Source organism: Eleutherodactylus coqui, chromosome 1 (genome assembly GCF_035609145.1).
Source record: "Eleutherodactylus coqui strain aEleCoq1 chromosome 1, aEleCoq1.hap1, whole genome shotgun sequence".
NCBI classification, from domain to species: Eukaryota; Metazoa; Chordata; class Amphibia; order Anura; family Eleutherodactylidae; genus Eleutherodactylus; species Eleutherodactylus coqui.
In genome coordinates, this window is record NC_089837.1 from 174,603,937 (window position 1) to 174,628,532 (window position 24,596).

At 40.3% G+C, this 24,596-nt stretch overlaps 1 protein-coding gene across 1 annotated transcript in view; it reads left to right on the forward strand.

The window, feature by feature from the left end:
* The window catches only part of FAM83B (family with sequence similarity 83 member B), an 87,163-nt gene that overhangs the window by 43,801 nt on the left and 18,766 nt on the right, over nt 1-24,596 (forward strand). Inside the window, exon 3 of the mRNA XM_066603941.1 lies at nt 17,201-17,365. Within this exon, the coding sequence (XP_066460038.1) occupies nt 17,201-17,365 (165 nt within the window). The remainder of the gene's footprint in view (nt 1-17,200; nt 17,366-24,596) is intronic.

Below are 24,596 nucleotides of genomic sequence, written 5' to 3' on the forward strand. Positions count from 1 at the left end.
AGGCCATGGCAGGTCCGAACACCAGTGGACACCAGTCTAAAGGGCCCATGATATCACAGAGGGAGCGCATTCCCTCTGTGAAACCTTTGCATGCTGTTATCTACACTGGGGCATTGATCCCTGCTGTTGCAATGGGAGGCCGGCTTCAGTCACAGACTACTTCCACTGTGGGATGGCGCAGGCTCACATCTAAGCCTGTGCCATCCATGAAACGTAAGTTTGTGTCCTGTTGCATTAACCACCGCCCTGCCAGGATGTAAACTTATGTTCTGTGGCTTTAAGGGGTTAATAAAGTATTCTAGGAGATGGATACTAAAGGAGCAGCTAGAGAGACTAGTAGCTGCTCTAAATGAGGACACAAAAAAGCTACTCTGTGTGAGTGATGATCTGTAAGTAGAGTCTCTCACAATATTATTTTGCAGTTAGTAGAGAGCAAATATGTATTAGTCAGTGGTGGACAAGCCAGGCAGCTTGTTTGTTTTATTTTTTTTGCATCTGAGTTAATAAAGATGACTAAGTGTCAGACTTTAAACATACTCTTGGCTGTTAACTCTGTGATTTAGGGGAAGATACATGTCCTTTGACCCCAGCAAAGGTAATCACAAATTAATCCTGCTACAATATATATTTTTTGGCACTTGGCGGCACCTGAACATGCAGTCTCTTGATCGCTCTTGAGTGCTTGTGCAATACACTGCAACACTTCTGTTTTGCAGTGTATTGTGCATTGGCTATTATTTTAGTTGCAGTGTGCAATCCAGAAGGCCTTCAGTAGGCCTTCGGCTGCCCTGATAATATTCGGCACCATGCAATTGTATGATGGTTGGCCAACTAGAAGACAATGTATGTCTAACGACTTGGATGCTGTGGTCAGCATTGACTACAACATCTAAGCTATTAAATAATCAGACGGTCCTATCTGCTGCAGGTAGGTGTCAACTGTGTAACACAGCCAGCACCTAGTGCATATATAGCAGGCTCAGCTGCATACTATCCCTACCAATTTCTGCTGTATCTGTACATTGAATGTTGGGAAGGGTTTAAAATCTAAAAGCATTATGGAATGCACAGAAATGAATTTAACTTGACAATTGTGCTTATAAAATGGCAAAGGTTTTTATTCAGTGTTTGAAAACTCTTTCTAAAACATTTGGGGGGGAATAGTTTCACTCTCATATTGCTGCTTATAAAAAGTAAATTGCTATTACAGTGAAATGTGAGCTAGATGTCTAAACAGAATTATAAAGGGAGCATCTTGAAGAGTGCCTTGAAATAAAGCTGCCCATAGGCATTAAAGTACCTTTACTCGATTCCAACCCACTCGCTAGAATGAGCAACTGCTATTCACACTGAGCGAGATGTTGCTCAGCAGTCTTTCCTTTTCAGTGAGCTGAAACAAAACTACTAGCAACAGCTGAGCGACTTGTTGGGGCTATGAGTATACGGGCCAACAGTGGCATGAAATTGTCATTTAAACAATTATTCGGTCAACTATTGGCCCATGTATAGGAACCTTTAAATTTCTCTTGTTAAGTCTGCTGACAATCTAATGCAAGTGGGGTCAGTAAGATCCTTTATATTGAAAAAAAATTATTTGGAATTGTTGTATCTAAATGGGTTGCTCCAATTGGACAACTTTGTCTTGGGGTTTATTCACACAAGTGTATATCGGCCTATATACATGGCCATCCGACGCACTGTATTCCAATGCATCAGTTCAGATAAGCGATTTTCCTGTAAGTAAAAATAGGCATCTTGAAAAGATAGCACATGCGGTGCTCATTCTATTTTCCGTTTTTACGCCAGCCGGAAAAGATAGGTCTCCCCAGCCGGTCCCATGGACTCCTATGGGAGCCTATCAGAACTGCCAGAAAAGTGAGGTGGGAGAGAGTTTAGCAGTTTAGTCCTTTACTTTTAATCTCAATAGATATTTAAAAGCATTGATTAACAGTTAAATTATATACATAGAATATGCAAATCATTCGGGGTTTAAGCAGTTTGTTTAAATTTCCTGCAACTTATTTCTCTTTAAAGAAAATTGTGCAGGGCTAGAATAAAATGAATAGAAGAAAATCATCCACCCTGCGTCAATATTTACTGAGTCAAATATCTTGGCAGACCCAGCCCTCTTATATACTGTATAAGAAAATTCTAAGCATTTTTTTACAGTGGCTAAGAAGTGTAAATGTACATGGAGGGACGAACTGTAGTAGTGTTAAGTTTGGAGATACAGTATAATAGAAATGAGCTTGTCATTTGGTTGTGTTTGCTATTCTAGCACTATGATATGTTGTTTTCAATACGACTGCTAGTTAACTTAAAGTGATCAAACGATTTTAACAGCTGTCAGCTATTTCTCTCAGACTTCCCATACAAATGCATGCTGTGCCGAGCGTGCATGTGTTTTCATTGGGAGTAAGGGTATAAGCTACCACCAGACATATTTTGTAGCATCCCATCACCTATAAAAATAAAGGATTGCTCATATTAAGTATCCTAACTCTCCCCCTGAGATACTCAGTGCATAATGTCCAAGCTGAACAGAAAAAACACTTTGTACAAATTGGAGCATCCTAAAAAGGTATGGATATACTAATGCAAAGAACACAAAATATTTATAATTCAAGAAAAAACTGGGGGGACAGGAAATCTGACCCTAATCTACCAATGCGACGAGACCCTACCAATAGTTGGAACACTCATTCTGATGAGAGTGACCCCATGTCAGGCATTTGGTGACCCTGACTGTCCCTAGTCAGAAATGGGGATAATATGTGCTACAATAAATAATACATGCAGTATAGCTGTTAATTAACATACAATGAACCAGATGACATATTAATCAGAAATAGCAATAAGTCAGAAGAAAAATGTTACAACACCCCAAATATCCTGGAAACCCAAAAAACTTATTTGACAGTGGAAAAGAATAAGAGCCGCTGACTAGACCAGAAACACCTTCAGACTAGAAGTATAACTGGTGCCCTCCATGGGAGAATATATGTGTACAGACATGTGCTGATTGGTCAGCTGGGACACATACCTCCAAGGTGACCAATCCATCGACACATCAGTGGGGAAGTGCTCATGTCAGCATCCAATGCCAAAATGGCACTGAGCATGCATGAGTGTGCGGATCACATGCGCCAGGGCTGATCACATGACATCACTCTGGTCCCAATCAGACATAGCCGGAAAACTGCAACACAGTGGATTCAAATGAAATCAACAGGTTAGACAAATTTCCTGTAATGCGTATCAGTCCCTATTTAATATTCTTAGCTCAATGAATTACTATAACGTGCAATATAAACTGTTCAATGTTCAGCTCTGATACATGTGTGCATGTTTTCAGTAAAGATTTGGATTTTTGTTTATCTTACTAGCTACCAAAAATACAATTCTACTAGCTGCCAAAAATAATGCATTTTATTTATTTTGGTTTCTTTGACATAATAAAATATGGACATTTAAACACTGGGTCTAGTGCAAAGTAACAAGCAAAAGTTTCACTATGGGCTTCTACCGTGGGGAAAAACCCACAAAATTTCAACACTGACCCACATTGTCTAGGACTAGCATATCTTAGGACAGTCTTCGTAAAGGATATTGCTGGTGGAATTTGTACAAGGCAGAAAATCAAATTTACTGTATGCCTGCTATGAATTAAAGGGGTTGTCCCGCGGCCAAAACGAAAAAATTTTCACACCCCAGTCCCCCATGTTAAGCAAGCATCACAAACTACCCATGTAAATCGGTTTTTTTAGAGCGTTTCTACTCACCATGAAGCCGATTCATGAAGTTATAAAAATCTTCTTCCAAGATGGCCACCGTCATTTCCCAAGGTGCACCGCTGGTCTTCTCCCATGGTGCACTGCGGGTCTTCTCCCATGGTGCACCGTGGATGTTCTTCTCCAGTCTGAGCTCCACTGCCGATTACAGCCAGCGCATTGGCTAATCGGCACCACTTGACGGGGGCGGAGCTACGCGATGACGCTGAGAAGGGGGAGGAGCCAGGACGCAGATCGTGAGCCCGGACCCTCCAGAAGAGGATTCTTCTCTGCGCAAGCGCGACTGTTCTGGCGACCAGAGAAGAAGTTTGGTCGTCGCCATGGAGACGGGGACGCCAGCACCGGAGGGGGTAAGAATATAACTTCTGTATGGCCAATATTTAATGCACGATGTATATTACAAAGTGCATTAATATGGCCATACAGAAGTGCATAACTGCACTTGCTTCTGCGGGACAACCCCTTTAAAGGAGATGTCCCGCGCCGAAACGGGTTTTTTTTTTTTTAACCCCCCCCCCCCCGTTCGGCGCGAGACAACCCCGATGCAGGGGTTAAAAAAACCACCCGCACAGCGCTTACCTGAATCCCGGCGGTCCGGTGACTTCAATACTTACCGCTGAAGATGGCCGCCGGGATCCTCTGCTTCCGTGGACCGCAGCTCTTCTGTGCGGTCCACTGCCGATTCCAGCCTCCTGATTGGCTGGAATCGGCACGTGACGGGGCGGAGCTACACGGAGCCCCTCTCTGGCACGAGCGGCTCCATAGAAGAAAGCTGAAGACCCGGACTGCGCAAGCGCGGCTAATTTGGCCATCGGAGGCCAAAAATTAGTCGGCACCATGGAGACGAGGACGCCAGCAACGGAGCAGGTAAGTATAAAACTTCTTATAACTTCTGTATGGCTCATAATTAATGCACAATGTACATTACAAAGTGCATTATTATGGCCATACAGAAGTGTATAGACCCACTTGCTGCCTCGGGACATCTCCTTTAACATAGATTTGTGAAATTGGGCCAAACTTTGCACTATTTTCCACAACTCAAAAATAATGAGGACAGTTACAAATATTTGCACAAATGGGATCCTTGTTATCACTTGCAACATAATTTTTGTGCTGCATTTAAAATGAGATTCTAGCAAATGGCTTTGGAGGCACCTAATCCAATGCACATGGCTGGATTTGCATTGAGGAATTCGGAGCGGGTGTCTGCCTCCAGATTCCACAGCAAATACCTGCCATAGCAAGCAATGTAAAACCAAGTTTCCATGCCCATAAGCAGAAATCAATTACGATTTTCCACTCACGGGGAAAAAATCGCATTGAAGCCAATGGAAGCCATCTGTCCCGCAGCCATTCCGCAATCATCATTGCGGAAAGGCCGCGGGATCCTCGTCATTGCCTAGCAATGGCGCAGTCACATCTGTACTGCGCATGCGCGCCGGCACATCCTCAGTACAGAAGATAAAGCATCTGGACAGATACGCGGAATCCAACCCGGCCGTGTGCATTCGGTAAACTTATTTTTACCTGCTTTGCACTGATTTGGATCCCTGCCATTGACTTCTTGCAGGCCACTCCTGCAACCTAGTTGTATCACTTACATAGCACACATTCATATGTTGTCCTCTGAAAGCATTTTTCTTTGTCATTGCTTTAAGTAGATTTCAGTATAATTATATTTGAGATGTGCATTATAGTTCAACTAGGACCAGTTTACAGTAGGAGTTCTCTATTATTTTCAGTTAGTCATTTTTACTGTCTATTAAGTGGGTGAGGATACAAGCAAGCTCATAAATAATATGTCTAGTTGATTTGTGTATGCATGTTCTTGCAATGAGCAGTAACCAGAAAAATTTAATTAGGTAAGAAGTCAAAATGAAGATGAACAGAGAGAAAACTAAAGTCAATAAAATTGTCCTTGGAGGTTTTCATATTACTCTTTGGTGTTTAAACATAAATATTAGAACCACAAGTTAATTACTTAGCCTCCTAGAGTATAGTATTGTAATATTACTGGTGGGATTGAGTTGCCATATTATTACAGTGCTGACAATGCACGGGCACAGAAGCTTGGGGATCAGGAGTGGAAGTGCAATTGCCATTCATAGCCCACTCTACTGTTGGAGACCACAGAAACCTTCAATCTCCACCATTTAATGCATACTATGCAGCAGTCAGTGCTGACTTTGGCAATGAGAAAAGCGAACAAATGGACTATGACTACGGTATTCACAGAAAGCCCAGGGTTTATTTAGGGTCCTTTAATATTTACATTAATATACTAGCGTTTAAAAAAAATCACTTTATTAAATAAAACAATGGTAAAAAGAGATGTGAAAGAAATATGTGTACATTAAATAAATATAATTAAATATCGCTTGGAAGTCATCAAACAATATGTACGTACTTGATATTCCCAAAACTTAAAAAATCTAAACCTTTATAACATTACAATGATTGATGAGAGCTTTTAAAAGTACTGTAAAAACAAATTAATTTAACCATTATTATGTTAACAGAATAAAATAATCTTGCAATAATGTACTCAGTCCTTGTACGTGGTCCAGCAAATTATAATTGACTAAGTTTACAATATTTTCAGTTTAACACATCCGTTTTAGGGCAATTTTAACTTTAACTGCATTTAACTTATAATACCACAGGAAGTGTTGATGTGAGGCACATGCAATTGGTTGGAAGACTCAACCAATCAGCATGCTCGTTTTCCAGAAAATGCCTATGATTAGCCACAGTGAACAGCTAATTAGTGCATCACATTGGGGGCATTACAGTGGATGGGTTATTAGTGAAATCCATGTACAGATTGTGTAGTGGCACCCTTTCTGGATTACAGTCCAGTGCTATAATGTGATGTGCGGCTGTTGACTTGCACTACATGCACTGTATTGCTCACTACCTGTAACACATGTGCTGCACTAGTCTTTACATATTTTTTTATGTACCCTATTGTTATCTAATTATATTACATATACCTTATTGCCATCTACCTATCCTGTAGTGTGCTGCTTTCTCATCCAGTGTACATATTATTAATCAGATACCAGTCTTTTTCTTTTTAAATTCCCCACTCTGTCTTATAGTGGGGGTTGCATATGAATAGACGCCCATACGTAATGTATTGCGTATAGACAGTATTACATACACTGCCCATACAAAAGTGTAGTGGTACAATGTGTGGTACCTATAGAAATAGAGCATGCAGCAGTTTTTTTCTCATTCATATCCACACACAGTGTTTAAATGCTAATGTGAATAGATCAATGCAAGTCCACTTACTTTCACTGACTCCGTTCACTGCGAGTCATGTGACCATGCATCATGCACGTAATACGCGTAGAAATCACGGTTGTGTGAATGAGCCCTTACAAACTTTTTTTACACAGTCTCTCCATCTTCACAGACTCAAAGGTAAATGGATCATTTAATTAACGGCATTTCATGGCCTTAACGGCATTTTATGACAAATTAAAGGGGTTGTCTCGCGGCAGCAAGTGGGGTTATACACTTCTGTATGGCCATATTAATGCACTTTGTAATGTACATCGTGCATTAAATATGAGCCATACAGAAGTTATTCACTTACCTGCTCCGTTGCTAGCGTCCCCGTTGCCATGGTTCCGTCTAACTTCGGTGTCTTCTTGCTTTTTTAGACGCGCTTGCGCAGATGGATCTTCTCCCTTCGGCTGGTCTTGGAAGCATCGGCGTTTTGGCTCCGCCCCCTTGTACGCATCATCGCGTAGCTCCGCCCCATGACGTGTGCCAGTTCCAGCCTCCTGATTGGCTGGAATCAGCACATGACGGGGGCGGAGCTACGCGATGACGCGAAAAGGGGGCGGAGCCAAAACGCCGATGCTTCCAAGACCAGCCGAAGGGAGAAGATCCATCTGCGCAAGCGCGTCTAAAAAAGCAAGAAGACACCGAAGTTAGACGGAACCATGGCAACGGGGACGCTAGCAACGGAGCAGGTAAGTGAATAACTTCTGTATGGCTCATATTTAATGCACGATGTATATTACAAAGTGCATTAATATGGCCATACAGAAGTGTATAACCCCACTTGCTGCCGCGAGACAACCCCTTTAATGAGATAAAGGACTTGAGTTGATTCCAACAGCTGATTTTGCATTTGATAGCTGGTCATGGGAACTCTCAATATGTGGCCCAAAGAGATGTCAATGCAAGTGAAGGAGGCTGTCATTAGGCTGAAAAAAATAGGAATAGACAGTCAACAATTTGATACATTTTTAAAGAACTTGTAAGAATGTAAATGCATCATTGTCAAAGTTTATAATCAAGAGATGCAATGTAACTAAAGAGCGCAAATCACTGGCTATACTCAAGAACAGAAAGGCCAGATAAAACTTAGCCAATCAGTTCTGCAACAAGATTTTTTAGACAGACAAAATCAAGATGAACTTGTACCAGAAGAGAATAGCATGAAAGAAAGGAAAGGCTCAAGATTCAAAACACACCACACCATCAGTCAAACATGGTGGACACAGTGTTATGGCACGGGAAATTATGGCTGCTAATGGAATTAAGTCACTGGTGTTCATTGATGATGTGACTGTAAATACGTAGATGCAGCAGGATAAATTCTAAAGTGTGTAGAGTTACACATCTGTTCAGATTCAAGGAAATGTTGCAAAAAAGATAGGATGATGCCTGACAGTATAGACGAGTAACGACCCAAAACATACCGCTAAAGCAATCCAAGAGGTTCTCAATGCAAAAGAAATTGAACATTCTAGAATTGCTGAGTTTTCTATCTGAGCTTAACCTGATTTTGCATTTGGAAACAATAGACCAAAGTTAGCATTTAAGATAAAATTCTTCTCTTTACGTGTAACATTAAAAGCATGCCATGTCACAGGCTGCATGGAATATATGTGCACACCCTTAGGCATTTCTAACTATAAGTTCTTGTTTATAGCCTAGAGAGGCAATTGAAGGAACATATATTCCATACAGGTTGTGATATCTCCTAATTTTATGTGTTACAATTAAAGAGACAAATTTAATCCTAACTGCTAGATTTGGTCTACTGATTCGAGATATTGACAAAAGCTGATGGCATAGAAAATATGAATGGAGGGAAACTATTGGAATTGCCCTGGTAAGCATAACTATTTTGACAATGTTTAATACTGTTTACTTACTGAACACAAAACTAAAAGCAAAAAGACCCACAAACAAGTAGCCACCAAAGGTGGCTGCAGTAAAGGCCTGGCAAAGTATCTCAAATTAGCTGGATTTGGGTGTAGTCAGAGCTAAGAGCTGAAGGTCCTGTTAACCTCTATCTTCTAAAGCTAAGTACAGTGGTTTATCTTTTCATCTTGTTTGTTGGTTTCCTCCTATCCCATGCAGGGTCAGCTATTGGCTGAGGTACATGGCCAGGTTCATCCTTGTCAGGACGGATTCCTTGCATATAGGCAGGTCCCTTCCCTGGCTTAGGTTATTTAGGGACATTGCTTTCCATATTGCTGTTGTCTGTATTGCTTGTCACTGTTTGGTGTGTGTTTGTGTGAGATCTGCAGGTTTCAGATCCAGCGTGACCTGGGTGGATGTGACATATTAATGAGCCATACCATTTGCACAAGACCCTTATGTGCTATGTACCTGTGCTTTATTCCCATCCTACCTGACACATCTGCATCGGCACCAGGCACGTATGAATAAGTCCTATGTGACGTAATGTCAGTAGGAGTAGATATCATCTTTTTCCCCATTCTGGGTCTGTGCACTCTCTTTACAGGCTACTGTGACTGAGGCCATTTATGTAAGGCGCACTGGTTCTGCTTAACGGTGCACGATTGGTTACTCCCTCCTGTATGTTTGTATGTCATTCATGTGTTTGTGTCACGCCCGTATGGATAAGTTCTGTTTGACATGTGTTTGTTTGGGGTAGTTGCTAAGTTTTTTCTTCTTACACCCTAAGGGTCCAAAAGGGAGGTACTGTAAGGTTGTGCTGCTGGGACCTGTTGTTCTATGAGTTTCTAGAAGCACACCTTCACAGGTGTGGGATAATTAAGCTGCCTGTCTGTGGAGTTCTTAAGCCAGCCAAACCCCACTGGTCTGCTGTACATATATTCCAGCCCCTCTGGCTACAGGAAGCTAGTCTTCCTATAGCCTGAGGTTCTGCTTTCATGCATGATGTGTTGTGTACGTCTGAGCAGGTGGCTGGACATGTGTGTAAACAGTGGTGAATTCTGTGGGTCTTCACTGGCGGCCCGACATACGGTATGAGCAGTCCTGTTCTGTGTTGCATACAATCCCTAGTGTGTTGGTGTGATCTGTGTCCTGTCTTGCTTTGGACCTTTTTCTATCCTGGGTGAGTTAGGTACATAAATTCCAGAATGGGGCCATTCCTATTTGGATAATCACCCCACATAGAGGCAGGATTCATGTGGAAATTGTTTTGTGAGAGTAGGGACCCACAAGACAACAAAGACCCTTGTCAGTGGGCTTGTGGGCTTAAGTGTCTTTGCCAAAATACAAAAAACTGATACCTCGTACAACCTAAAGCTTTTTCATCTATTTATTCATGCACGTATGCTAGGTGAGTGTTTTGTCTGTTTGTCAGTTGTTGGTTTATGTCTGTCCATGAGTCCAGTCTGCAATTCACTTTCTGTCGGTGCTTAGTGTGTGTGAAGATTTATGGTTACAGAGCCAGAGTGTCCTGGGTGGACATGACACTATATTAGTTTTTAAGTCTTTAAAGCAGGTCTCAAACTTATTGGCCTGGTTGCTGTGGACTAAACCTCCAGTCGTTGTATGCAGAAGTCTTTAGAAAACTGGCAGCAAAATTATTTGGAGTATCTTGTTAATCTTTCACCACAACATTACTACGGTAAATCTCTTTGGTGCAAAGCATTTTTTTTCTTATCGACTCCATGTGCTGCTCTGTCATATTCAGTCAGATGTTACACTATCTGTACAGTATATAGTAACTCTCTCCTAGAATTAATCCTGAAGTGGTCTTCAGTGTATGCTATTTAACTTTTTGATGCTCTGCAGTGGCTAATGTAATCCTACATGTTTTCTTGAAAAGTGATGACTCCTTGATTTGTACCCTGATTTCAAATAATAACATTGTAAGTTGACCAAGGACTTTGGTGGCATAAAATTGCCCATTTTTAAAAATATTTTAAGCAATAGCATTACTTTTTATTAGAGGCATAGTAGCTTTAGATTTTCCTGAGTTAGAAATAATGATCAAGGTGTAGCAGTGCATAGAGGGCTATGAGGGGCTGATAATACAAAGAGCAGTTTTAGAATATGTTCTATCACTCAGCATTTTCCTAATTTCAACCTATTTCATATTCTAACAAAATATAAGAATCCATAAAATGAATAGAAAGGAGTGAAGCAATAGAGAAAAGAAGAGAGGCTTAATGTTAACATGTGCATTATTTCATTACACAGCTTTTTTATGTCATAATAATATGTGGCGACTAAAATGTAAAGCAAAGGGTGGAGAATTTTTTCTATAATGCCTCAGAGTATAATTATAAGCATAGAAATATAAAAGAAATGTTCTGCTTGTGAGTACATAAATGGCAGACTGATAAATCATGGATTACAAACAAGCTCACATAGTTTTATGCTTGGTGAACTTTGAATTACAGTATATTACTCTAGTAAAACTGCACTTATCTGTCTGAAGCAGATCAAAACATACTCTCATTGTCAAAAAAAATTGAGCATCTAGAAGCAGTTGTTGGAAATGAATTAAACTTTATATGTGTGATTGCAACGTTCATATAATTGATTACAATATTGGACCAAAAGGATAATTTATTGCAGAAAACTAAACACTTGAAGTGAGGCTCTAGAACCCTGTTGTACCGCCTCTAGCTTGGATACAAGATACAATACGGGCGGACATGGAGGCTCTAGTACCCTGTTGAGCTGCATCTAGCTTGGATACAAGATGTGATACGGGCGTGCATGGAGGCATACAGGTTCTGTACGGTATCCTGCAGCATATCGGTCCACATTTGCTGTAATCGAGCGTCTAGATCATGCAAACTCATAGGCTGTCAAAGTTGTTGTCCCAGATGAATGATAAAACTGGTGACTGGGAGGCCACAGATGTTTGGCAATGTTCTGTAGGAATTACTGTAACTCCCTGTGTGCTGCTGACTGTCATATACAATGTCCTCCCAAACCATCACACCAGCCATGAGGGCAGTGTGCCATACCACAGCAGAGGCAGGATTGAGGCACCCCAGTCAATGGCCAAACTAAACCTGGATTTGTCCCTGAAAACAATTCTGTAGCAGTCCAGTTTCATCTTTCACAACACCTCTGAAATGGGGATGACGTTGACGTTGGTAGGTGTCAAAGGGAGTGTATATAATGGGAGCTGTGAGACCAAATTTTCTTCAGCTAGGCACCTGGAAATGGTTCTGATAGACACAGGAACTGTAATGATTGTGCCGCCTGTCTCACGATTTTTAGAAAGATATATAGATGGACCCTGGTGAAAAATGCTGTATTCTGCCATGTTGTATGTTTTTCTTGTGATATCTTGCATGTTGGAGTTTAAATTGGGAGACATGTGGTATCCCCCACAAAGTGGCCATCTCTAGTGTGAAGCATACACTGTCTTTTATTTGCATAATTCCATGTTTGATATGTATAACTGTGATATCTGTGATCCTGTGTAAACACAGCACTCACAAGGTTAAATGCCTCCTTCCAGGGTTTTGTGCAGGACAGGATAGAGGTAAACTTTCCGACAGCAGGCAGCCAATGGCTCCAGCTGATGTTGCGTGGGAGTGGGAGGAGCCAAGGCTCACCATGCCAAATTTTAGCTAGACAATAAAGAACCAGCTCCCATGAAGAGAGGAAACACATGTAAAACCTTTGATTTCAGAGACAGGCTCTGCAGAGAAGACATAGGCTCAGCTCTGAGGGAAAGCAAGCAATAAAGCCAGGATTGGCCTCCAGGGGGTTATAGACTGGTTGAAGAGGAAATTAGCTTGGAAAGGGTTCAAATTATCTGTTTATAAACTGCCACTGACAAGAGAATCTACCTGTACATACTTCTACTCAACTTCCTCTAAGTAAAAAGGGACCAATCTATCAGGCAACAGATGCCTGATAGGTCATCTCAGTAATAATAATTCCTGTGCTAACTGAACAGAAGTAGAGTGGGCCACGGATTATTCCAGCCCGCCTCAATTCACAGTAAGCCGGCAGTCGTCCATAAGTGAATGACATATTGTTCCATGTAAACAGACAATCGTTCAGTTTTAGGCATGCAGAAACTGAACGACGAATGAGAAGTGAACAACTTTTCATCCATCATTTAGTCGATGCATGTTTTTACATTGGACAGTAATTATTCAGACTGTCACCGGATAGTGGGAATCCAAACCATAACCATATATATATGTATAAAAGAACCTTTAGTCCTTAAAATCACTTCTAACTCTGATTCTCTTGACTCTCCTTTTCTGGGGGCATACCATGTCAGCATACCAGTGAACAGATGCTACCTCCTTATCATCAACCGGAAATTTCATTATAGTGCAGCTGTTTGGGGAATGACTCACATTATATTGGCCACTGTGAAGCTAAATACCATCCACCCTAAATATCACCACTCATTCTGCCTTACTACATAAAGGAATTCAAGAGACTCTAACCAAAGATTTCTTGTGTCCACTACTCATACCTTTTGTCCAACCAGAATAAAAACATCATACTTAAGTTGCCTGGCTGCTAGCAGAGCTGGAATTCACATCAGAAAGCCAATGCAAACATGGAGAAGATTGTGATCCTTTTCCACAACTGTGGCACAGGAGGGCGATGTTCTCCTATTGCTTTCAATGGGGCAGGTCCTGCTGCCGCCCCATTGAAACCAACAGGATGAAGGTAAACCCTGCAGGGATTTTTGGGAAAGGGCTTGAAATACAAGCCCTTCCCTGAAAATCATCCCTAGCTGTAGAAGAAGAGGCACTAGAGGCACTGACCGGCTCTTCTCGGCCAATCAGAGGTAGCACTTTCTGGAGGTGGGGATGTTTCAATCCCCAGCCACCAGAGTACAGAAAAGACTGCCTGGGATGGAGAGAAGTGATGGACAATGCTTCTAGGCGAGTTATTTATTTTTTTTCTCTACAGCTATGGATGATTTCCCCACAAGAGTTGCCTTCTTACTGGACACTGTGACAATGCTGTCACGCTGTTCAGTGATGAGGGGACTCCCCAGTGAGATGCTGAAATCCTTCGCCACAGCTGTCACAGAAGTGTGATCTTTTCTGTATTTTTTCAATGGGGCCAGCACTGCAGCCGCTGGCCTCATTAACCACAAGGTGAAACCCCTGGATGTGACAGCATCCAGGGGTTTCACAACCAAGGAATCCCCTGCTGCAGCTTCACCGCAGCAACAGAGGATAGCGATGGAACAGCACTTTTATGTGCGAATTTTGCCATTGCATGACTGCACAACAAGTGCGAATTTCAAAACGCATCTGCTGCTTCAGTCACACAACAGTTTTTTTTTATCTAAATGCATGAAAAAAACGCTTGTCTGACTGAGCCATGGAACCATTTGGTAAGAAGATACCATTTTCCTGCTCCTCAAATTGAGCATGAAAACGGAACTCCCAAACACTGATACAAACGAGCCCTAAGTGTCCTAATAATACAGTTTATTCTAATCTCTGACAAAATGTTAACTTGTTCAAACACATTTAATTGAAGAAATCTAATTACAAATGTTTATCATGTAGCAAGATGAACTCATTACAAGCACAGCTGTGATAGCATTAACTTACATAAAACAAGTATGTGATTTCCTAAATCAAGTCGAATGGGCAGCTGTGAATGCTATTTGCATTTTCATTAACATTGTTTGATTTTGAAAATGTTATTCTATTAATCCTAAACGATATCTTCTTGCTTTTTAAGCATAGATTAGTTACATTTTTTATAATATGAGAATAAAATTTTATTTTGTATTAAAGACAGCAAACAAATAAACATCTATTAACATGTAAATGACCATAGGGACGTATGACATCAAATTCTAAGAGAAAATACAGCAGTGCACATTTTTTATATGTCTATTGTATAACATTGTCAATTTTTGATTACAGTTTTACTGAACAATAAGATTGAAGGTAACAAATATGAAGGAAATTATAAATCACCCATTTATAATAAATTATGGTATTTTTAAAAATCTGCAAGGTGAAGAATTACATTTGCTGGATTCTTAAAGGCAAATATGCCTTCATTTTTAAAATTTTATTTTATAGTCATAGTAAGGCATAGTTACTGTACATAGTTTAAGTATTAGTAAATTTAAAATGTGTGGAAGTGGCAAAAAAATGTGATTCTCACTTTTAAAAGCCTTTACTTTTTAGTAGCACAAAGCATAGTAGCCTAAAGTGACCCTAAAAAAGTAAATACATAAACAAGATTACCCGTTCTCATGTGTTCAGTGTGATATAGTGTATGAACAGAGTAGATTTGGAAGGTCATACAATGAAGAATATTACAGTCTGGATTAGCAACGATAAAAGTTTGTCAATTTTAGATTTTTTTATGTTAACTATTTTCTTTTTCATTTTTTACAAAATTGTCCTAATTCATCGTAATTATCCAACAATAAAATTGAGTTTTATTGCCTATACAACCAAATATAAATCAAAGTTTAGCTTTCATTTCTTTAGCTGCTCTTAAAAAAATAAAAGCTGCACTGTGGATGTTTTTTAGGGACCACAAGGTCTGTTTTTCTTTTAGACCACTGTGATAAATGGCTACCAATATATATTCCATAAGGTCAGGAGTTATCTTTGATGGGTGGGGATGTAGCAATGCCTGTAAAACCTAAGCCATGCACAGTTTATATTGTTATAGCTTTAAAGCTGGTTTCTAATTACTTGGGTAGTTTTAAGCTAACAGTGGAAACCTATAGAGAATAAGTCTTTCTAATACGCTTACAGTTAATACTCTTTCTTCATTTTCCAAATGACTAGACCGTAGTGATACTTGTCCATAGTAGTATTAGACATTAGTCTTTGAATGAAGTAGGATATTGTTTCACCATCAATGGCACAGTGGCCTATGTTACTGGATTACATTTCCATGTGTTATTATGTCCCTGTGAATGAAAGGTAACTGCAATGACGTCTTTACACTGCATTAACAGATACCAGCAACAGAGTAAAGAAGAATTTCTGTGATATGTACATTAAAGGGGTTTTCTGGGACTTAAAAGACAGTTTAAAGGGATTAAAATTAATAAAATTGAATACTCACCTATCCTGGCGGCTCCTTGTCCAGCGCTGCAGCCCTGGTTCCTGATGCACGGAACCTAGAAAAAGCAATGGGCGATCACCTGACATTCAATGTGCATGTGACTGCTCAGCCACTCACAGACTTCAATGCTGATTCTTCTTTGGCCTTTTGTTAAGTACCGGAAAAACCCTTTAAAAGTTTTTTCCTAATGTACTGTATTCACAACAGTTTTCCAAGCCAAGTCTTTAAATATCTCGATATATGTACCTTATATTTCATGATACATGGAGGGAAAAAGGTATATAGATTTCCGATATGAACCATTTAAAATGTACCATATATACTCGAGCATAAGCCGACTCTTTCAGTACATTTTTTATGCTGAAAAAAACCCCTTCAGCTGATACTCGAGGGTCCCAAAAAATTTTAAAAACTCTATACTTACCTCTCTGCCGCTGCCGGGGGCTCGGTGCATCTAGCCACTTGGGTCCCATCACTGTAATGAAGTTCTTTCAGCAGGCAAAGATTTAAAATCCCTGCCTGCCGAAAGGGCTGTGTCTGATTGGCTAAGCGCTTAGCCAATCACAGGCAGTGCTCAGCTGCCATTCGATGAATGGCTGAGCGCTGCCTGTGATTGGCTGAGCGCTGTGACCAATCACAGACAGTGCTCAGCTGTCATTCAATGAATGGCTAAGCCCTGCCTGTGATTGACTGAGCGCTCAGCCAATCAAATGCAGTCCTTTCAGCAGGCGGGGATTTAAAATTACAGTGACGGAACCCAAGCGGCTAGACGCGCCGATTTTTCAAAATTTTTGACTATAACTAGGGCCGATTTTCAGGGGGTGCTGGCTTATACTCAAGGCACCTAAGTTTTCCCAGTTTTGTGGCAGCAAAATTAGGTGCCTTGGCTTATATTTGGGTTGGCTTATACTCGACTATATACGGTATACTTAAATTAGTGTTTCTAGTTCATTTGGACAAAGTTCACGGCTTGATGACAATTCTAGCATTAAATAGTGTCTGTGTATGTTAGCACTGCTTATAAAAAAGAGTTTGTACTGTATTTTTAGAGTGTGCAGTTATAAAATCTGAAAGTTACAGATTAACATCACTAATATGTTATTCCTCAGGTTATAGCCATTGTCATGGATATTTTTACTGATGTTGATATATTCAAAGAACTTGTGGAGGCCTCAACTAGAGGAGTTCCAGTTTATTTACTACTTGATGATGTGAACTTTCCACATTTTATGACGATGGCAGAGAAACAGGGGTTACAAGTTCAAAGACTAAGGGTAAGTGATATACTATAATGTTTAAAATCATCTATCTAATTCATTTGTGTTTCTATTGACCTATACTGTATGTCCATTTATATTTTTTAAAATAATTAAAGGGATAGAGTGAAAATAATTGTACAAATCACCACTGCTATACTGTAGTGGGTCAACTTGCAGGTCTTTCTATTTTCTTGTTCTCTTAATAAATTAGTTGTATTTAATATTATTTTTACTACTTTTATATTTGCTCTAATTTATAAATATAATATAGAATACAATACTTGAAATGAAAATATGGATAAATATAAAATAGATGGCATAGCCCTACAGATGTAAATGTTTTATTCATTTCCAAAAAATGAGAGGAAATTCATGAGTAAAATTATTTCAGCTTGCACCACTTTTTGTCTGATATTTGGATCTAGATGTATTAAAAATGGAACTTTCTGCATTTTTAGATCCTTTAACCTATCCCCACTGCAGGCAATAGCTTTTGATTTTTCCATTGACATACCCAATTGAAGGTTTGTTTATTGCAGGGAGAGTTGTATTTTTAAAAGCCGCATTTAATTACAAAGAAAATGTGGGGTAGAAGGGGGAAAAAACAACTGTACTATTGTTTTTTGGCTTTCATGTTTGTTATATTCATTTTGCTGTTAAAAATGACATAATAACTTTATACTGCAGATAAGTATGATTACTGATAAATTGATACCGTATATACTGGCGTATAAGACGACTTTTGAACCCCCAAAAATCTGCTCTGAAGTCGGGGGTCGTCTTATACGCCGGTAATACAAAAAAAAAAAGTGTCAAAAAATTAAAAAATCATTACTCACCTCCCCCGGCATTCTGCGGCGCTGCTGCAGGCTGTCGCTCCCTCCTGGTCCCCGGCAGAGCATTGCTTTCTGAATGCGGGGCTTGAAATCCCCGCCTCCAGAAAGCTAATACTGTGATTGGCTAACACACGCCGTCAGCCAATCACAGCCATTCAATGACATCATTGAATGGCTGTGATTGGCTAAAACACACGTGCCTTCAGCGTCCAGAAAGCAATGCTCTGCCAGGGACCAGGAGGGAGCGACATCCTGCAGCAGTGCCGCAGAACGCCGGGGAAGGTGAGTAATGATTTTTTTTTTTGCTCCGCTGTATTCCCGACGTATAAGGTAAAAGTTGGGGGGTCGTCTTATACGCCCCGTCGCCTTATACGCCGGAATATACGGTATACCAAATTTTATATCTTTTTGTTATGTTCTTTGATGAAGATGAGATGACCAAAAAACAGCAATTTTAGCATTGTGCATTGTTTTTATGGCATTCACTGTACAGCATAAATAGCGAGATATTTTAAGAATTTAGTCTTTTACAGAGACAGCCAAACTAACTATATTTTTTGTTAAATTGCTTATCATTTTTTTCAGGTGATAATAGGGAAAAATATGATTATTTATTTTATTTATATTTTCTACCTACTCTGGAACTTTAGCATTTGATTACTTGCATGTACAAAATAGTGTCTGTTAGATAATTCTATTAAGTACTGTGGCTGCGCTCATTAGGAGTACTAATATTGTTCTGTTCTCCCTATGAGTGGAGCATACGTAAACAGGCAGATAACCTTCCCTGCAACACAATGACGTTGGAGCAATGTCTGCTTTCAACTTTATTGCAAGGTAGAGGTAAAACTGTAGTACAAAGAAAATAATGCACTTAGCAATGTGCACTAACATAGCAGTACAGAGAATACATTACATACATGTGAAAGGACAGGAAGCATGTAATACAGCCATGAGAGATGATAAGCACGCATGTGCATACACTAGGACACATGCTATGCTATCTGAATAACACACATAAAACTAGAAACTATAGAAGTGGTATAATCATGGAACTGGAAAGATAATACACACAGGATGTTAAGAGTATGACTTCAGGTAGAAGTTCTCACATACCGATGATGCCCCTGTGAGCCTGAATAATAAAGGCTTCCAGAGGGTCTCTAGAGCAGTCCAGACGTGGAGGGAATGTGCCAGAGAATTGCTACTATGGGCTGAGCTGATGATGTCACCGAGGTCATGGGTAAAAGATACAGCATCCCTCAGAGGACAAAATAGACTGAGGCTCAGTATATAAATGCGCACTAGATGGAGCCCTAACAGAAAGTCCATCTAGTAATGCCAGAAATAAAGCAATATCATATACCTTATACAGTACAGACAATCTTACTGAACAGAGACTGCCAAAGGCATGACAAATATAGCTGACCTGGGGGCCTTTACTGGGCCTCCAATAGTCATGAACAACTTAAATGAACAACTGTTCAGAATCTTGTGATTGCATTTTGGGTGGCGGTGCTTGGGAAACAGAGAGTTTACTCTCTCCATCTAAATGTTTAGATGCTGCACTCGCCATTGGTGCTGGCAACTGAGGGGTCAAATGGCAAAGAGCAGAGTTATTACTGATCCCAGTTGCTAAAAAACACAATACCCTACTCATATGAAGCAGACTGAGTTCTGAAGCACTCTTCCTTCTGGCTTTCACTCTACATATATCATGATTGTAAGATTGGACCTCTGAATTGGATAGTGTTTCTCACAGCAAGACAGCAGGGTAAGTACATTTCTTTATTATCTGATAGAAACACAATTAAAGTGTTTTAGAATCGACCCTTTGTTGGGTGCTACAGATAAAGTCCTCTTAAATATGACTTAAATTGCAACGAATTACGTCAAATACACTCCCTCTTGTAGATCAATGGGTAATCCTGGGGAGAAAGTAAATAAAACCCCATATGTTAATATATTTAGACAAAGCACCGTCTTATATTCTAGCAGTGTATCAGAAAGGAATAGAGTATTTGTGGCCTAATTACATCATTTAAAATATCAGTAAAAACTGAGTAGTTTCACCATAATAGATGGGATATTCAATTGTATTTTATTCTGTTCTAAATTTTTCGTACATTGCCGGAACACATGTTGCCTTTATTTATTATTTTATTTATCTTTTTATTTATGTGCAGTAAGGCCGGTTTTACATCTGCATGACAGATCAAGCTCAAAATACTGGAAGAAAAAAGCGCTGCATGTAGCGTTTTTTCTTCTATCCAAGAGCTAGGCAGATGGGCGGAAAGGGGATGGACTCCATTATAGTCAATGGGGTTCATCTGGTGCTATTCAGTTTCATCCAGAGTTGGAGCCTTTCGGCCATGGGGATTCCCCTTTCCTGCTCCCTGAGTGTCTAAGAAGTTGATCCGTATATATATAATATATACACAAACTATATAATTTTGGATTAATGTACTTCCTCTTTAAACCACAAAGGGGTATGTGTGTGTATTATTCATTGCTATTTAAGCTACGCTTAGGAGTAGTCTATGTGTAACACTTCACTGAAAAAAGATCGGTTCCTCACCTGAAATTAGTTACTTGTGTTTTTATCACTTAATAAAGAAAAAAAAATCTACTTATCCTGCCCTAGAAGTGCCATCCAGTTCAGAGGTCCTTTTTTACTACTGTGCTATTACCTGAAGGAGTCTCTGATCCCGGCACTTTGCACTGCGTTTTAAGAGTTGTGTATCACATGACTGTATCAGGTAAGTGCATCTACCTTTATGCATTTTCGCCCTCAATCAGCAATACTGCTCATGAGGTGCTTTTCTGTTGGTGTTTTCTTGCATGACTCTATATATATCTTTGATGTTAATAGGGGTTAATAAAGCCGATACTGACAAAGCTAGCATAATCATATATATTGTGTGCCAGAGACAAATGAGAATAATCAATGAATAACTTCATTTAGGTTTTTAACACAATACAGGACAAAAGACAATTCTAGTATGGACCTAATTTCACATATGTTCTGCTGTAGCAAACAAATGTGATGTAAGTCAAATGGTAAACTGTCTTCTCGCATAGTAGACATGGTTAAAAAAAGACTTTTTATAAACATTATCTATAATAATTCTGTTTGTGTAATATGTCTGTTGAAAAAGCAGGAGACAGCTTTATCGTACAACACCCTTCCAACCAGAATTTCAAAAATATGTAAGGATTTTCATTGGTGGGGGGTACACCCCTCTATGGATCTGCCCACATTTAGGTGATATACTAAGGGTACAACTCCTCCAGTGTTGTAGAATCAAGATAGCTGCAAGCTGTCCAGCTTCCTGGGGTTAATAAAGATGCATACACATGTTCAAGAAATCCATTCTGGGGTTAAACAGCAGGCTGTATTTCAACAGTGTTAACCTGATTTCAGAGAAGACTTGTGGCAAAACATAATCAAGCCAGCACTGTTGTTTTACCACAGACTCGGATTCCTTGCCATTTTTTCTGTGCACCACCCACTGTAGTTGTCGAGTTCTAATTTTAAAAAAGAAATATAAAAATATTCAAATACCCTATTTTTACTGATGCAAAAAAATCTAGTTTAAAAGTGCCTGCATCTTATAGTCCAAAGTTAGGGAGGTCTGGCAGCGCTTGTTTCCTTAAGATAAGCAGAGCACTAATTAGGTGTTCTTTTGGATCCATGACAAAACTTTGAAGCCGCACAGTCCTCTCTCCCCCTGCCAAGCTCCAATCTGTGTGATCCGCGTTGGCCAATAGAGAAAGCTTCTAGTCAGAAACTAAACTCCAATCCTGTAGGTTCTGATGACTTGCAGACAGCAAAACAGAGGGGAACAGTAAGGGCGACCTCACACGGGCGTATTTGCATGTGAGATACACAGAGAATAGAACCCATTGATTTCAACTACATGTGAGAAAGATAGGGCAAGTCCTATCTTTTCTCACACATAGTCACCACGAGTGAGAATCCCAACAGTGAAAATGAAACCATTGAAATCAATGCGGCTGTTGGTATAATGAGACACAATCACACCCATCTGCTTAAGGCCTCGGTCACACGGGTGATTTTTCGCGCGATTTGCGCATGCGTATGTGATCGGCGATTTTATAGAACCATTGCTTTGCAATGGTATCGGACACATGGGCGCTTGTAATGCGCTTGTCCGATAAATTATAGGACAAGAAATCGCAGATCGCGGCTATCTGCAATCTGCAATTCCTTGTGTTCTCTATATGCGCTCAATGGGGCCGGCGGCAGCAGCGCCCACCCCATTGAGAACATATACTACACAAATCATTCTCCTCTGCCCCAGCTGTAACAGCTGTGGCAGAGAAGAATGATGTTTGCCCATTGAATTCAATGGAGCCGGCAATACAGCCGGCTCTATTGAAAGCAATGGGCTGCCGGCGAGCGCGGGATGAATTTTCGGGAAGGGCTTAAAAATATAAGCCCTTCCCTGAAAATCATCCAAAAATGTGTAAAAATAAAAAAATATATATATATACTCACCTTGTCTGTGCAGCCGGAGTTCAGCTGCGGCCGGCCGGCAGTTCTCCTGAACTACTCTGAGTAGTATTCAGCAGGTGGGGATTTAAAATTGAATGACATCTGAGAGCTGCCCCTGATTGGTCCCTGCGCTGAGCCAATCAGAGGCAGGTCTCACTCACCCTTTCATGAATTCATGAATGGGTGAGTGAGAGCTGCCTCTGATTGGTGAGGGCTGTTATCAATCAGAGGCAGCCCATTCAGCAGGCGGGGATTTTAAATCCCCGCCTGCAGAATACTACTCACAGCAGTTAAGGAGAACTACTGGCCGGCCACGACTGAACTCCGGCTGCACGGACAAGGTGAGTATATATTTTTTTTTTATTTTCACACATTTTTGGATGATTTTCAGGGAAGGGCTTATATTTTTAAGCCCTTCCCGAAAATTCATCCTGCGCTCGCCGGCAGCCCATTGCTTTCAATGGAGCCAGCTGTATTGCCGGCTCCATTGAATTCAATGGGCTGAACAGCGCTCCTATGCTCCGGCCCGTTTCAAAGGAAACGCGGATAGGAGCAGATTTTTCCGGCAATTTTTCTGCCCCTGTCACGCGATTTGCGGATGCGAATCCATCATGCGATCCGCAAATCACGGCAAAAAACGCCCGTCTGACTGAGGCCTAAGCCCTTATTGTGTGTTTGTCACAGAGCTTTATTTGTAGTATATGCATTATACAAGCAGTAAAGCTGTGTGTATATGTACTATATATGCAGCAGAAATGCATGTTCATGTATACAGAGTGTGTGCAATGCAGAGGTGCGTGTGTATAATGTCATAGTGGGAGTAAATAAAAAATAAAAATCATAAGAAAGACATACATTAATACAAGATAATAAAGCAGGACAAGCAGACACAATACTGATTCATTTGCATAGATAGCAAATGGTGATGTGGTATCTACATGAACCATTGTAATTTGTTTCAGTGGTCAAAATACAATGTTAAAGCACATAAATATGTATATCCTGTTAATGTTCTTGGCAGGTAGTAAGACATGATGATTTCAGCATCTCTCAATTTGTATTCATGAAGTATTTCACCAGGAACCTAGCATTTTATCAGTAGCAGCCACATAGAGAAAACTAGAGGAAGTAGACCTCGATATTCATGGGCTACAAGCTAGCCCTGTCCACCCTCCAGCCATTAATGACATTTCTTTATGTTAATCAGTGGCTAGAAGGTGAAGAATACAAGGCTAGCCTGTAGCTAATGAATATCAAGAACTACAGATGAAGCAAAATTTAACCCAACACTGATAACTTGCTGAAACACATTATTACCCTTCTTCCTGTGTCAAGTTAAACTTTATTATACCCTTCTTCCTGTAGCCCTCTAAATGTGTGCTGCTACTGACAAAATGTCAGATTCTGACAAATTACTTCACGGATAGATGAGACAGACATATCATTGTAATCAGCATGGTAGTCACTATCTTAAGGTATCTTTATATGGCATGCCTGTCATCCCAACAGCCATCCCATGGACTACCAACCAACTATCACTACTATGCTTTCACACAAGAGCGACAGTCTGTTTTGAGAATGGAAATGGAGCGGGCCAGAGATCATTCTAGCTTGCCTTCATTCACAGTAAACAGGTAGTCATTCCTAGTTAAACAGCTGCCTGTTTATATAGCCTGACAGTTGTTTAGTAGAGATGAGCAAGCACCAAAATACTCGGGTGCTCGTTATTCAAGCCAAGCTTTTTGTAATGCTCGAGAGCTCTGTTCGAGTAACGAACCCCATTGAAGTCAATCAGAGTCTCGAGCATTTTTCAATGGACCCGCTGGGTCTCAAGCTTTTATCTCTCTCTCTCTCTCTCTCTCTCTCTCTCTCTCTCTCGCTCTCTCGCTCT